The sequence below is a fragment of the Acartia tonsa genome, chromosome 15 (genome assembly GCF_053477335.1).
Source record: "Acartia tonsa isolate MP-2025a chromosome 15, ASM5347733v1, whole genome shotgun sequence".
Lineage (NCBI taxonomy): Eukaryota > Metazoa > Arthropoda > Copepoda > Calanoida > Acartiidae > Acartia > Acartia tonsa.
This window is the reverse complement of record NC_137274.1, coordinates 9,279,115-9,291,468: the sequence shown is the minus strand read 5'-3', so window position 1 is coordinate 9,291,468 and position 12,354 is coordinate 9,279,115. Positions and strand designations below refer to the sequence as shown.

General features: G+C 30.2%; 1 protein-coding gene across 2 annotated transcripts in view; it reads left to right on the top strand.

The window, feature by feature from the left end:
* The window catches only part of LOC145306849 (uncharacterized), a 34,489-nt gene that overhangs the window by 17,178 nt on the left and 4,957 nt on the right, over positions 1–12,354 (top strand). Inside the window, exons 9-22 of one of the 2 annotated variants that reach the window (XM_080149171.1) lie at positions 874–924; positions 2,607–2,728; positions 4,792–4,890; positions 5,235–5,333; positions 5,686–5,784; positions 6,163–6,252; positions 6,819–6,866; positions 7,299–7,394; positions 7,990–8,079; positions 8,491–8,583; positions 9,363–11,176; positions 11,584–11,675; positions 11,920–11,981; positions 12,256–12,317. In XM_080149171.1, the coding sequence (XP_080005297.1) occupies positions 878–924; positions 2,607–2,728; positions 4,792–4,890; positions 5,235–5,333; positions 5,686–5,784; positions 6,163–6,252; positions 6,819–6,866; positions 7,299–7,394; positions 7,990–8,079; positions 8,491–8,583; positions 9,363–11,176; positions 11,584–11,675; positions 11,920–11,981; positions 12,256–12,317 (2,913 nt within the window). In that variant the 5' untranslated portion in view covers positions 874–877. Of the gene's footprint in view, positions 1–873; positions 925–2,606; positions 2,729–4,791; positions 4,891–5,234; positions 5,334–5,685; positions 5,785–6,162; positions 6,253–6,818; positions 6,867–7,298; positions 7,395–7,989; positions 8,080–8,490; positions 8,584–9,362; positions 11,177–11,583; positions 11,676–11,919; positions 11,982–12,255; positions 12,318–12,354 lie in introns of those variants that run through there. The other variant, XM_080149172.1, reaches the window with a different exon arrangement.

The window sequence follows — 12,354 nt, the reverse complement described above, 5'->3', positions numbered from 1 at the left end:
CTAGTCAAGTAGAGTATGCCAATATTCCCCCAAGTCAAGTACCGTGTGCCAAAACAGGTTATTGGCATACTCAGCTTGACTTGATCCAAAATTTCTTTAATACATTTAATTTTATTTTGGAAACACAGTAAATTATCCTCTAACAACTATCCACTTATATATATAATCCTAATAATAAAGTAAAAGGTTTTTTTTCTGTCTGTCTATACCAAAGGATCTCGTAAACCACAAAACCAGTAGCTTTTCAATTTTGTAAAGAGCTGATCTTAACATAGATTGAAAAGAAAATATTTTACATGCCCCTAGAGGCCTCTGAGAGCATAGCTGCTAATTTACTTATATGGAAATAAAAACATGTATCCTAATTAAGACACTAAAGTATTGTACCAAAGATTATTAGATATCCTATTATATAAATTAAAAAGCTTTTTTTGGTCTATGTGAAGGAACTCTCTAAGCGCTAAACCGATATGGTTCTCCTTTACAGTGAATCTTTGTATGAGTCCTGGGATGGTTTTAGGATAATTTATTCTGATATAAAAAAACCTGGGTATGGTTTTAAGCTATTTTTCTGCCCTTCCATATAACTGCATATGTATAGTCCCTAGATGCTAGGGGCGTAGCAGCTAGTAAATATTATAGAGAAGGAATTTTCCATTATAGTGTAATAAAACTATAAATTATGATGAGACAGATAAACTGGTCCTTTCTCTTAAACTTCCCAATTTTTATATGAAGGGAGGCTTCAGCCTTTAATTAGCAAATCCTGAAAATCCTAATTGATAAATGTTTTTCTGTGTGAATTATTTGAGAATTCCCCAGACCACTTATTTATTTTTCTATGTCTAGATGTAATTAGTTAATTAATTCTAGGAATATGTCTCCTTCTGATGGTGAGAAGCTAGAAGATACTTCTACAGAAAAGTAAGTTATACAAATAATAAGATATTAGCAGTTATGCCCCCTTAAGGCCTCTCGGTGCACAAGGTGGGGGGGGGGGGGGGGTGACACTTTACATTCAATTTAAGTTTTTAAAGAAAAGTAAAGGGAGTATTTTTTTTCTCATGGATGATGGTAATACTTTTCATAATAATCAAAAACCTTTTAAGGACCTATTTTGAAACTACATTGTGAAGGAGTACCATATTGGTTAACAAGATTCTTTGATACAGACAGACATGCGGATCATTACTTTTGAAAGTAATAAGGTTTTTTGTCTGTAGCTTATGATTTCCAAAACCAATAAACTGATAAGGTCCTCCATTTCAGGGTAGCTTCTTTTGGGTCTCATGATGAATTTAAACTGTTTTATTTTTATAATTTAAGTTTTAGTATGGTTTTAGGCTTTTATTCTATTTTACCCCTCTATTTGAATTAAGTCTAATTACCTAAAGTAGATTTTTGTTTAATATAATGCAAGTGACTTCGTCCCTTGCCTCTAGGAGCTTTACTCAAAGAGGTAATGGGAAGTCCCTCTCCTATGTAGAATTGTTAATAAATTAATCTATAGAGCTATTAAATTAAATCAAATTAGATAGTTCAATAAATTTCATTTTTCCCAAAAATATTAGAAAGGTATTTATTCCTCATGAGGGCTTTTCTCCATGGAGTGGTGGGGTTTCCCCATTTCTCTTATTAGTTTATATTTACAAAAAAAATTGAGATTGATATTTTTATTATTTGGTGGGGGGGGGGGGTTGTACTTTCCCCCAAGAAAATAGCCTAAGACCACCACACAATCAATAGCTATATAACCTTAAGAGTAGAGCCCAATTGTTTGGAACAGTTTTTTGAATTTTTTACTCTAACATGTTATTTATTAACAATATCATTCAACTAGTTAAAGTAGTTAGCACAGTTTACCCTCTAATCCTTTTAACAGTCAGGCCCCTAGTCATACCTTTATCGGTTTGGGGGAGGGGGGAAATTCAACTCCTCCCTATTATCTCAGCTTCTATTAATGCTAGAGGGCTAAAAAATTTGTGCAAGTCTCCTGTTTGATCATAAATTTCCAACTGTAAGTGAGTCAAGGTCAAATTTCACCTCGTTCACCCTTTTTTTAAACCTTTGTTTTTTAAGGTTCTTTTTTACTTAAAAATTTCAAATGGCTGTAATTTTCTTATTTTTGAAGCTAGAAGAAATTTTTTTTCAGAAAATGTTTATCTTTTTGTAAATGTTATACTAGAAAATTAAAACATAAATTTAGGCGGCTGCAGCTGTACTTGGCAGCTTTGATATGCTGCAGTTGGCAGTCGGCAGGAAAACGGCGGCAAATCTTTATAAAATTTGAATATGTTATGAAGACATATTAGAAAAGCTTAAGTTTAAAAGTTGAAGTCTTTTCAAGCCTTTTTAAGATTTCCAGAGACCTGGAGGATTAGGACCTGCAGGATCATACCTGTAAACTAAAATTGACTTTAACACCTATATTTCATATACAAATTTATCACTAGAGGATATTTTAGTATTTTGGTAACATAAAATGCTTGGTTTGCTGGACATAGTAGTATATTACAGTACCACTAGTATAACTAGTACACTTAGAAATATATTTGCATTCTGTATTCATGTCAAAACATTATAAAATAGATAATTTTTTTTTAAAGGAATATGTATTCTGAAGAAGATGTGAAGAAGTTTCTCAAGAACTGTGAAGAAGGAAATCTGGATGAAGTGAATAATGCCCTCTCTAAATATCCAGCTATTATACATGAAAAAGACAAGTATAGTGAGTAAATTAAGCTGCTTTGATCAATTAAAATATTCATTTAACAATGCTTGAGATTTAGTTGGGCGTTATCCTCTTAGGAATTTTTTTCTACAATTTTTTACAATTTTATACCCCCCCCCCCCCCCAAATAATTGACTAAGTTAGGTAAGGCTAGGTTAGGTTATATGGCTAGGGGGCCGAGCGCCCACGGCTAGGCAGGCCAGGGGGCCGTTTTTCTGTGGGGTGGGGGGATATAAAAATTGTCAAATTTTGAGATAAATTTCCAAAGAGGATAATACCTTTGGTTGATATTATGAATATCTGGGAAAGATGCTGCGCAAAATGGTACAAAAAAATGACGTCATACTATAAAGTTGTCTAATGAGAGGCCAGTATACATTGTAATTGACCAATGGTAAAATATATACTCGCCTCTCATTGGTTATTTTATCATATGACGTCAATTTTTTTGTACCATTTTGCGCAGCATCTCTGGGAAAGCTTGAAAAATAAATAACATTAATAATATTTACATACCAATAATAAAAATGACAATAAGATTTTTTCATATATTGAGGGAAGGGGGTGGGGGGGGGGGGGGGTGAGTAGACCTTCTCACTTTCAAAGTTAAAGAAAGATATTTTTTTTGGGGTGGGTAATTTTTTTTCTATGGCTGATTTCTTATTTGAGGGTGGTGGTACCCTCTCCCTCTTAAAATAGTTACAAACCAATCCAGGATGAGAAGTTAACCAGTAGAGGAGAACCATATCAGTTCACTGGTTAGCAAAATCTTTTGGTACACACACAGAAAGACTTACACAGACCCTATTTCCTTTAAAAAAGGATATTGTTCTTAATCTCTAAAGCTCCGAACACAAGAAACATTAAAGAGTCTGCTCATTATTTTTTATACTTTGAAACCGTATAGAAACACATTGTCTTAAGCACCTTAAGCTAAACTAATCAACCAAAAAAATGTCCTATTAACAAAAATATCCTAGATTTATGACTTGATTCTGCTTTTTTTAAAGGAAAAAAAGGAAAATCTGAACATTTACTATTATTTTACTGTTTCTAGAGATTTTTACCTAGCATGAAAAGTAAAAAAATATTTGTTTGGTTTTGTTTTATAACATCAAATTGCCCATTCATGTTTTAAAGACAGTGTAATTCAGTAAAGGGTATAGTATGATATTGCCTCTTAGGGGATTTTCGTCAAATTGTCATAGTAGCTTTTCTCCTATTTCTTACCCTTGCAGGGGGCTCTAACACATGCAGGGTCAATTATCTAACTCTGCAGGGCAGTCACCTAACCTAAGATAACCCAAAGCTACTGGGTCGAAAGGAACTATACCTTGGCGTTATACTCTTAGAATTTTTTCTTTTAGATTGAAAATTTTGGTAACCCAACCTCCTTCCCCCCCACCAAAAAAAGCTATGAAACCTGGCCCTGGCGCTTTTTTTTTGATTAGGTTATAGGCTAGAGGGCCAAGCGCTGCGGCTAGGCAGGCTAGGGAGCCAGGCACTTTGGTTAGGCAGGCCAGGGGTACACAGCGGCCAGCATTCATAGTTTTCTTGGGGGGGGGGGGGGGGGCTTGACTAAAATTATAAAATTTGAAAAAAAATTCTTTGTGGACAATACCCATATATTTATCTAACTATCTCTCTATCAAACTGTCTATCTATCTACACAGTGTTACAAATAAAACTATGTTTTATGTGTTTCTGACATAACAAGAAGGAATACAAAATACAATTAATTTTATTATAATTGGTAATATTATTCAGTTTAAATTTAAGTTTATTATACCAGATATTATTTCAGTTGAACAAAAAAAATACAGTAAAAACAACAAGACAAAGTAAAATAAGAAATGGGTTCAAAAAAGGAAAAGGTTCAGAGCCAATAAAATTAATATGGCTGTCAAACATTGATAAAATACAAAAAAAATTAACTCCTTTTTTATAATTACAGAAGAAATACCACATTGGTGAAGTAGTTGTGCTACAAATGTAGAAAAAGATTCTGAAAATGTGTAAAGTTTGTCAACACTAATATTAATATTAACCTAAATATTCAGGATACACTCCTTTGCATTATGCTGCCCAGGTAGGCCACCAGAGTATAGTTGATATACTCCTAAAACATAAGGCAGATGTGAATGTCAAGGATAGAGATGGTAAGTTAATTATGTTTATCCATACTTACATTATTATTGGTGATATTACCTCATATACATAGAAGTTTTTTGTACTAATTAGAACAATTAAACTTTAAAAAAACACAGTAACTACAGCAGGACAAGCTGTTCATTAACTTCATCAAAAGTGGAGTTCAAAAAATGAAATTGTAAGAAGTGAAAAACAAACATTGATAAAATACAAAAAAAATTTACTCCTATCTTTCATCATTAAATAAGAAATACCACATTTATGAAGTAGCTGTGCTACAAATGTAGAAAAAGATTCTGAAAAATGTGCATAGTTTGTCAACACTAATATTAATATTAATCTAAATATTCAGGAATGACTCCTTTGCATAAGGCTGCCAAGGAAGGCCACCAGAGTATAGTTGATATACTCCTACAACATGGGGCAGATGTGAATGTCAAGAATGCTGGAGGTAAGTTAATTATATTTATCCATACTTACTTTATTATTGATAATATTACTCAATATACATTTAAGTTTATTATACCAGATATTAATTCAGTTAAAGATAAAAAAGTACAGTAAAAACAACAGGACAAAGTAAAATAAGAAAGGGTTTGAAAAAAGGAAATGGTCCACCTAGTCAAAAAAGTTAATATGACTGTCAAACATTGATAAAATACAAAGCAATTTAACTCCTATCTTTCATAATTTTATAAGAAATACCACATTAATGAAATAGCTGTGCTACGTATGTAGAAAAAAATTCTGAAAAATGTGTATAGTTTTTCAACACTAATATTAATATTAATCTAAATATTCAGGATGGACTCCTTTGCATTGTGCTGCTTATCAAGGCCACCAGGGTATAGTTGATATACTCCTACAACATGGGGCAGATGTGAATGCCAAGAATAATGATGGTAAGTTTATTATATTTATCTATACTTACTTTAATATTGGCGAATATTAAATAGAAATAATTATGAAGATAAGTTAATTATAGTTATCTATGCTTACTTTATTACTGTTAATATTACTCAATATACATTTAAGTTTATTATACCAGATATTATTTTAGTTGAAGATAAAAAAGTACAGTAAAAACAACAAGACAAAATAAAATAAGAAACGGGTTGGAAAAAGGAAAAGGTTCAGAGTCAATAAACTTAATATTGCTGTTTATCTATTTATATTTTTATCTATACAAAGATCCATATTTATATTTTTGTTCCTTGTCTATACATCTATTAAAAATGATAAAATTTAAAACAATAAATTAAATATATTTAAATATTTAGGTGAGACCAGTCTTCATAGGGCACGAAAGCACATGAGTGTGGTCCAGCTCCTGATTAATAAAGGAGCTAAAATAATAAAGAATAATAGAGGTATCTATCTATCTTACTCTCTATTTATCTTTATATCAATTTATGTATTCACTTGTCTATCTATAAACACATCTATCTATCTGTTAAATATGAAAACAATTATGTTAATATTTTAAAATGTTTAAACTTTCTTCTGTTTTATCTGTTTTTTTGTTCTTTCTATTACACTCTCAATGGTTGGAAAAATATTTTGTCTATGATTTCAAACAGCTTTGCCTAATTTGTTGATATTTTACTTTAATTACCTAAGCAACTTAATTATTCAAAACATGGATCTATAAAAAGCAAGATCAATAAATCTCACAAATAACTGAAAATTTACAAATATAAATGGTTACCTCATTCAAAATTCAACAAGAATTATCTCTCCAAACAAAATTCCTTGCAAAATCATCATCATCTTGCACCAAGTTTGAAATCAATAGGAAAATGCCTTCATTAACTATTAGTATTTTTTATTTAACTTAATTGTTTGGAGTGGAGTTGGGGGGCTTGTTAGAATCCACAAAGTTTTTCCAGTTAAATCAATGGTAATAACTATTTTGTGTACATATATAAAATTCTAGGTCAATCTCCACATGATGTAGCAAGTCCAAAAGTCAAAATTCTGTTAGGTATTGTTATATATCATTTTTAATTTAGAATTGCAAATATAAGTAGTGTGAACATCAACTTTATTTGTATGAGAATGAAAATAAGGTTGAGCAGGAGTGTTACTTAAAAGGATGTAAACAAGTGACTAAGAAATGTGTTTAAATATTTTTTTTTATCCCTTAATTTTCACTTCCATTATTTATGAAAATTAAAGAAATGACCATAATGGAAATAATCTGAATAAATGCATTGGACACAAAACTTTATCAAAAGGCGTAAAATTTATTTTTAAGTACTAATTTCCTTTTTATCATCCTAAGACCTAACAAATCAAAAAAAATTGTGCTAATTAAAAAAATTCTATAATTCAAAAAGACTTTTACAAATCTCTTTAATAAATGATTTAATGTGATTCATCCTAACATCTTAAAAGCAACTATCTATTTATTTAGATACTCAAGTGCATGAAGCAGTAAAGAGGGGAGATCTCAAGAAAGTGGAATACCTAGTCAGCGAGGAATTTGACATTAATAGAAGAGATAAAGAAGGTAACGTTTTATTATACATGAATTAAGAAAATTTATAATTTTCAGTAAATTAAACAGCTAAAGCATTTTGTAATCTCTAGCTTTTTGTAAGAAGTTTATTATAAACAAAAGTTAAACCATTTTATTTATCAGATAATTCTTACTGCAAAACTTATTTTAAGAAATATGTTTAACCTAGCAAAAATAAAAATAATTTTTTATACGTATTTTACTTATTTTAACAAAATTTAAATATAGAATAAGCTAAATTTTGTTTAAAATTTTGTATTAGTGACAATTTATAGTATTTTGGAGACCTGAGCCTCAAAGTTTAATTGCCTTTTTTGGCTGCCAGGATATGAAATTTAGAAAAACCTGTGAATATGGATATTTTTTTCCAATAAGATAATTTTTGCAGCTTTTAAAATTTAATGACAGCTGCTTTTGATATAAAATTGAAATGTTATGAGTAAAAATTATGTTTTATAATAAAATGAATATTAACTTTTAAGTTTATAAGAAAAAAATAAATCTATATTATGAAATTATTTTTTTCTTTAAATGTCAATTAGAAAAAAATTTTAATCCATCTATTCTAAAGTTGATATAAATTTAGGCAGAACAGCTGTAGATGTTGCTATAATTACTGAAGAAATGGAAATTCTAAAATGGCTCATAGAAAATTTCACCTTTTCTAATGACAAATGTAAGATTTTATCTAGTACAGTATACTTAATAAAAAATGAGCAGTCTCTAAAAAGCTACTGGTCCCTCCCCCCCCCCCCCTATAAAGAAGTAATAATTCTATTTTTTTTGTTTGTGCTCTTTATATACAAGGTGTCCAAAATACACTGTATTTTCCAGTTTTGTGAATCAACCAGAAGGAGCATAAGAAAAATAATTATAGGTTTATATACTCTGTAAAAAAAGTACAGTACTATTACTAAAGGTGTTTTTAAATATCTCTGAAAATGCAGCTGTACTGATAAGTACATGCAGGGTAAAAATGCCTGATGCTTAAACTGTGATAAAAATTAGAATCAAATAACTCTAAATGAATTTTACATCATAAATCAATACAATAATAATCATTCATTAGACTAAAATATTTATTTAGATCATAAACTATTTCATCTGAGTGCTGAACATACCAAATACAAAGCAATGAAGTATCTTCATGAGAAAATTGAAGATACTGAGAAAACCTGGGGTGAGTTAATTTTTCTTCAAAATTGTACTCAATAGAAGCTTGGGATAATATTATAAAGATAGATTTCATTGTGTTAGTATCATTGGTCAATTATTCTGACTTCCAACTTAATTCTTTATTTTGTAAACAGATTTTTCAAAATTGAATACAAATATTTCTAAGTAGATAATGCCGAAATTGTATCAAAATGTTGATAACTGGGTAAAAAATATCCTAACTTTATAAAATTTTTATTAATATTATTAACCTCTTCTATTTCAATAATAGTATTTTATTCTATTTCATCTGAAAACAATTTGTTCATTTTACATAGATTAATAATTCAAAGGAAATATAGTCTAAAATAAAAATAACTCATAATTTCAAGTTTCATATTACATTTAATAATATTGGGTAGAGAATTTTTAAATATCTGAACACCTGGCAAAATGTTTACCTTTCAAGTGACAAATTTTGTAATTTTTTTCATAAGTACATTTTTTTCATTGGATTGAAAAATCTTTGTGGTAAATCATTTTATAAACTTCTTCTTTTAGATGCTTATGTAGATACTAGAACAGTTGAATCTTAAAATTGTTTATCTGAAAGTTTTGTATTTGTGTCAAAAGTTTTGAAATAACACCTTTCAAGCTACTAATCTAGTACAATTTGAAATATTCCTAAAAGGATGTTGTTCCTTTATTTTCTTACAATTTTGAATTATTTATAAGCTAATTTTATTTATGTATTTTACAACCAATAACATAACTACTAAATTGATTGTTTGATTTTGTGTTTAGAGGAAGCATACTTTAAGAAAGTTAAATCTGTTGGATTGGTTCAGATTCTTGAAAAGAAATCAAACATTGAAGATGTTGAAGATTTTCTTGGAAAATTGTTGCTCCTTTCAAGCAAGCATAGGGAAGATTATCTTGTGACAGAGATATGTAATTTGATTTCAAATTATGATGTAGAAGCTTTTTCAATATGGAGAGAAAAAAATGGAATAAATCAAAATAAGGAAGATCACAAGAAAATGGTACAGAAAATAATTCACTTCACTGATAAAGATGATCATTCAGTCATGTACTACACTAACATGACTAACAATCTGAAGAATGGATTAGAACTGTTATACACTGAGAAATATGCACATGGTAATAGGCAAGATGCTTTAAGGTGCATCAGAAACAATGCTGGAAATTTTATGTTGGATGCCTGGCTGATTGATACATACAAATTAGTGGATCCTTCAGAAGGAATGGGAAGGAAAATAAGTGCAATGGTGGCTGTTTCTGTTCAAATATTCTTATCCATAATGTTCCTTGGATTTGATTATATTTCTGACATCTTATTGTGTAGAGAATATTGGATCTGGGCATTTGATACTCAAAACGCCATTACCAATTCAACATGTACTGCTGAGATTGATTATCAGAGTTGTCTGGCAAATGAGATTCGGTTGAGCAACATGACTGATGATGATTTTATTCCACAAGTAGTTCAACTGATTGAAAATGTTACCTGTTCTAGGACAAAAAAATGGACCTCTTGCATTGAATTTGATGTTGAAACAACTCAGGAGAAATACATACCAGCTTTCTATATCATGCTTATGACAATCATTGTTTCTACATCAACTTATGTATGGATTACATATAAAACTAAAGTAGATGTGAAAGGTTCATATTGGATGAAGATACTACTGAAGCCTTTTTGGCCAATTTTATATGTCATAGATGAATATAAGTTGAGAAGTGGAACAGACAAGGAACTTAGCTCTAGCCTCAAAGAAAAAGAATCTTCCTGGAAAGTTTTAAAATCAGTTGAAAATGGAATTGAGAACTACATTCAATTCTTTATACAACTGTTTCTATTGGCTCCTTATATCAGCTTCCTGCAAACCTTATCTTCTGTAGAACTGTTTGAATTGGGACTTTCTAATGTTATTGGCATGTTCAATCTTTCTACGACTTGTAAGGAGAATGGAGGATATTCTGCACTTGGTAAGCTATTCCTGTCGATACTGTCTTTGAGCTATGGTATTGCATCAAGAAATACTTCAAGAAGAGGCCAGACTTTGAGTCAAACTATCAAAAACCTTGTTCTCTGGTTAAGTTATGTCCTTCTTTGCTTTGTTAGAGTTATGGCAATATTTTCACTTCTTGCACTAGAAAACCCTGTTGTTCCTGTCTTACTCTTTGCTTCTCTTCATTTTGCTCTGGTGTTTATGGTACTGATGATAACAAAGGAATTTACTTTTGAGAAAAATGTGAAAAGCATCTGGAGAGATGAAAAAGGGAAAATAGGAAATGAAGGAAGGCAAACAGTTGTCTGGAGAAATTTCTGTGCAAAGGTTTTAACAGAAACATTTCCTTACATTTTAAGCTGCATGGGGTCCCACACCATAATGATGAGCTTTTATGATGTCAAACAAGGTCCAACATTCTTCAAACAGTTTTTGTTTCAATTCTTGGTTGCTGTAGAAAATGTAATTCTGTTATCACTTCCTATACTATGGACCGAAATCTACCCTACAACAGACTGCTTCAGAACAACTTCCTCACAACTTATCTTGGCTGCAACTCTTTGGTTTGCTGGAATTTGTTTACTGGTAAGGTTTTATTCTTGTCATTATAATACATTATTTACTTTAAACTGTAAGTTGTTTTCATGATAAATCAGAATAGCATAAAATCTCTGAATATTGTGAGTATTTCTTTGTTTTATTTATTTCTTTTGGTGAAATTATTTTGGGGTAGTGGGTAGCAATGTAAGGTTAGAATAATGTAGGCATAGGCCTTGCAGGGTTAGAGAATCCTGCAGGGGATGTCCCCTAAGAATGAGTAAGAGAATTTCAATCAACTTTAATTGAATAAAATTTAGGAGTGTCAAAGTGTAATAGCTTTCAGAACTTTTTTTTGCTGTTACCACTTTTTATTTTCTTTCAGCCCTTTTTATATCTTTTGGCTAAATATACAGAAGTCCATTAATTTACAATAACAAAATATATTTTTATAGGTGGTGTATTACAAGCTAATACATCCTATGAGTGATGTCAATGGTTCAGAACTATTTAAACATGTTTCTCAGTTGATAACTTTTAAAAAAGGGTATGTTTATTACTATTACTAGAAGTATCTAAATTTCTAAAAGTCCATAAGAAAAGTGTTAACATCACCAATATATCTAAAACCTTGCAAATGTAAACTATTCAAAGTTATTTTTTAGAAATTCTTCCTAACTTTATGTTAAATTTTCAATAAATTAGTTAATAATGATTTTATGCATTAAATAAACCTAAAAAAATGTGCTTTTAAAAAAAAATTTTTATATTATTTCTTTATTTAAATTTAGCTTTCTGTGCAAAAAGAGAGGAGAAACAGTGGCTGACAAAACAAAAGAAGGATCAAAACAAGGTAAGATCATTTTGGTAAAAAATTAGTGTCATATTAGATCATATAGGTTTTTAGTATTTGTAACATATTAAAACATTTCAGGAATAGTCCCTTTTGTGGCAACGTACTTTTGAAATGGCTTTTTATATTTATTTTATGTTAGGTTAGGTTATATTGGGTTAGATGATTGCCTCACAGGGTTAGGCAATTGGCCCCACAGGGTTAGAGCCCCACGCAGGGGCTAGAAATAGGAGAAAATTTGTCTGATTTATTTTTAGACAAACTAATATTTAAGATATTGAAGCTGTTGAGAAAGGCAACATTGGAGAGTCTGAAAGTTTGCTGAATGTCATTGAGGTAAATTTTTCTTTATTCTCAAAATCCTTTCTAAATA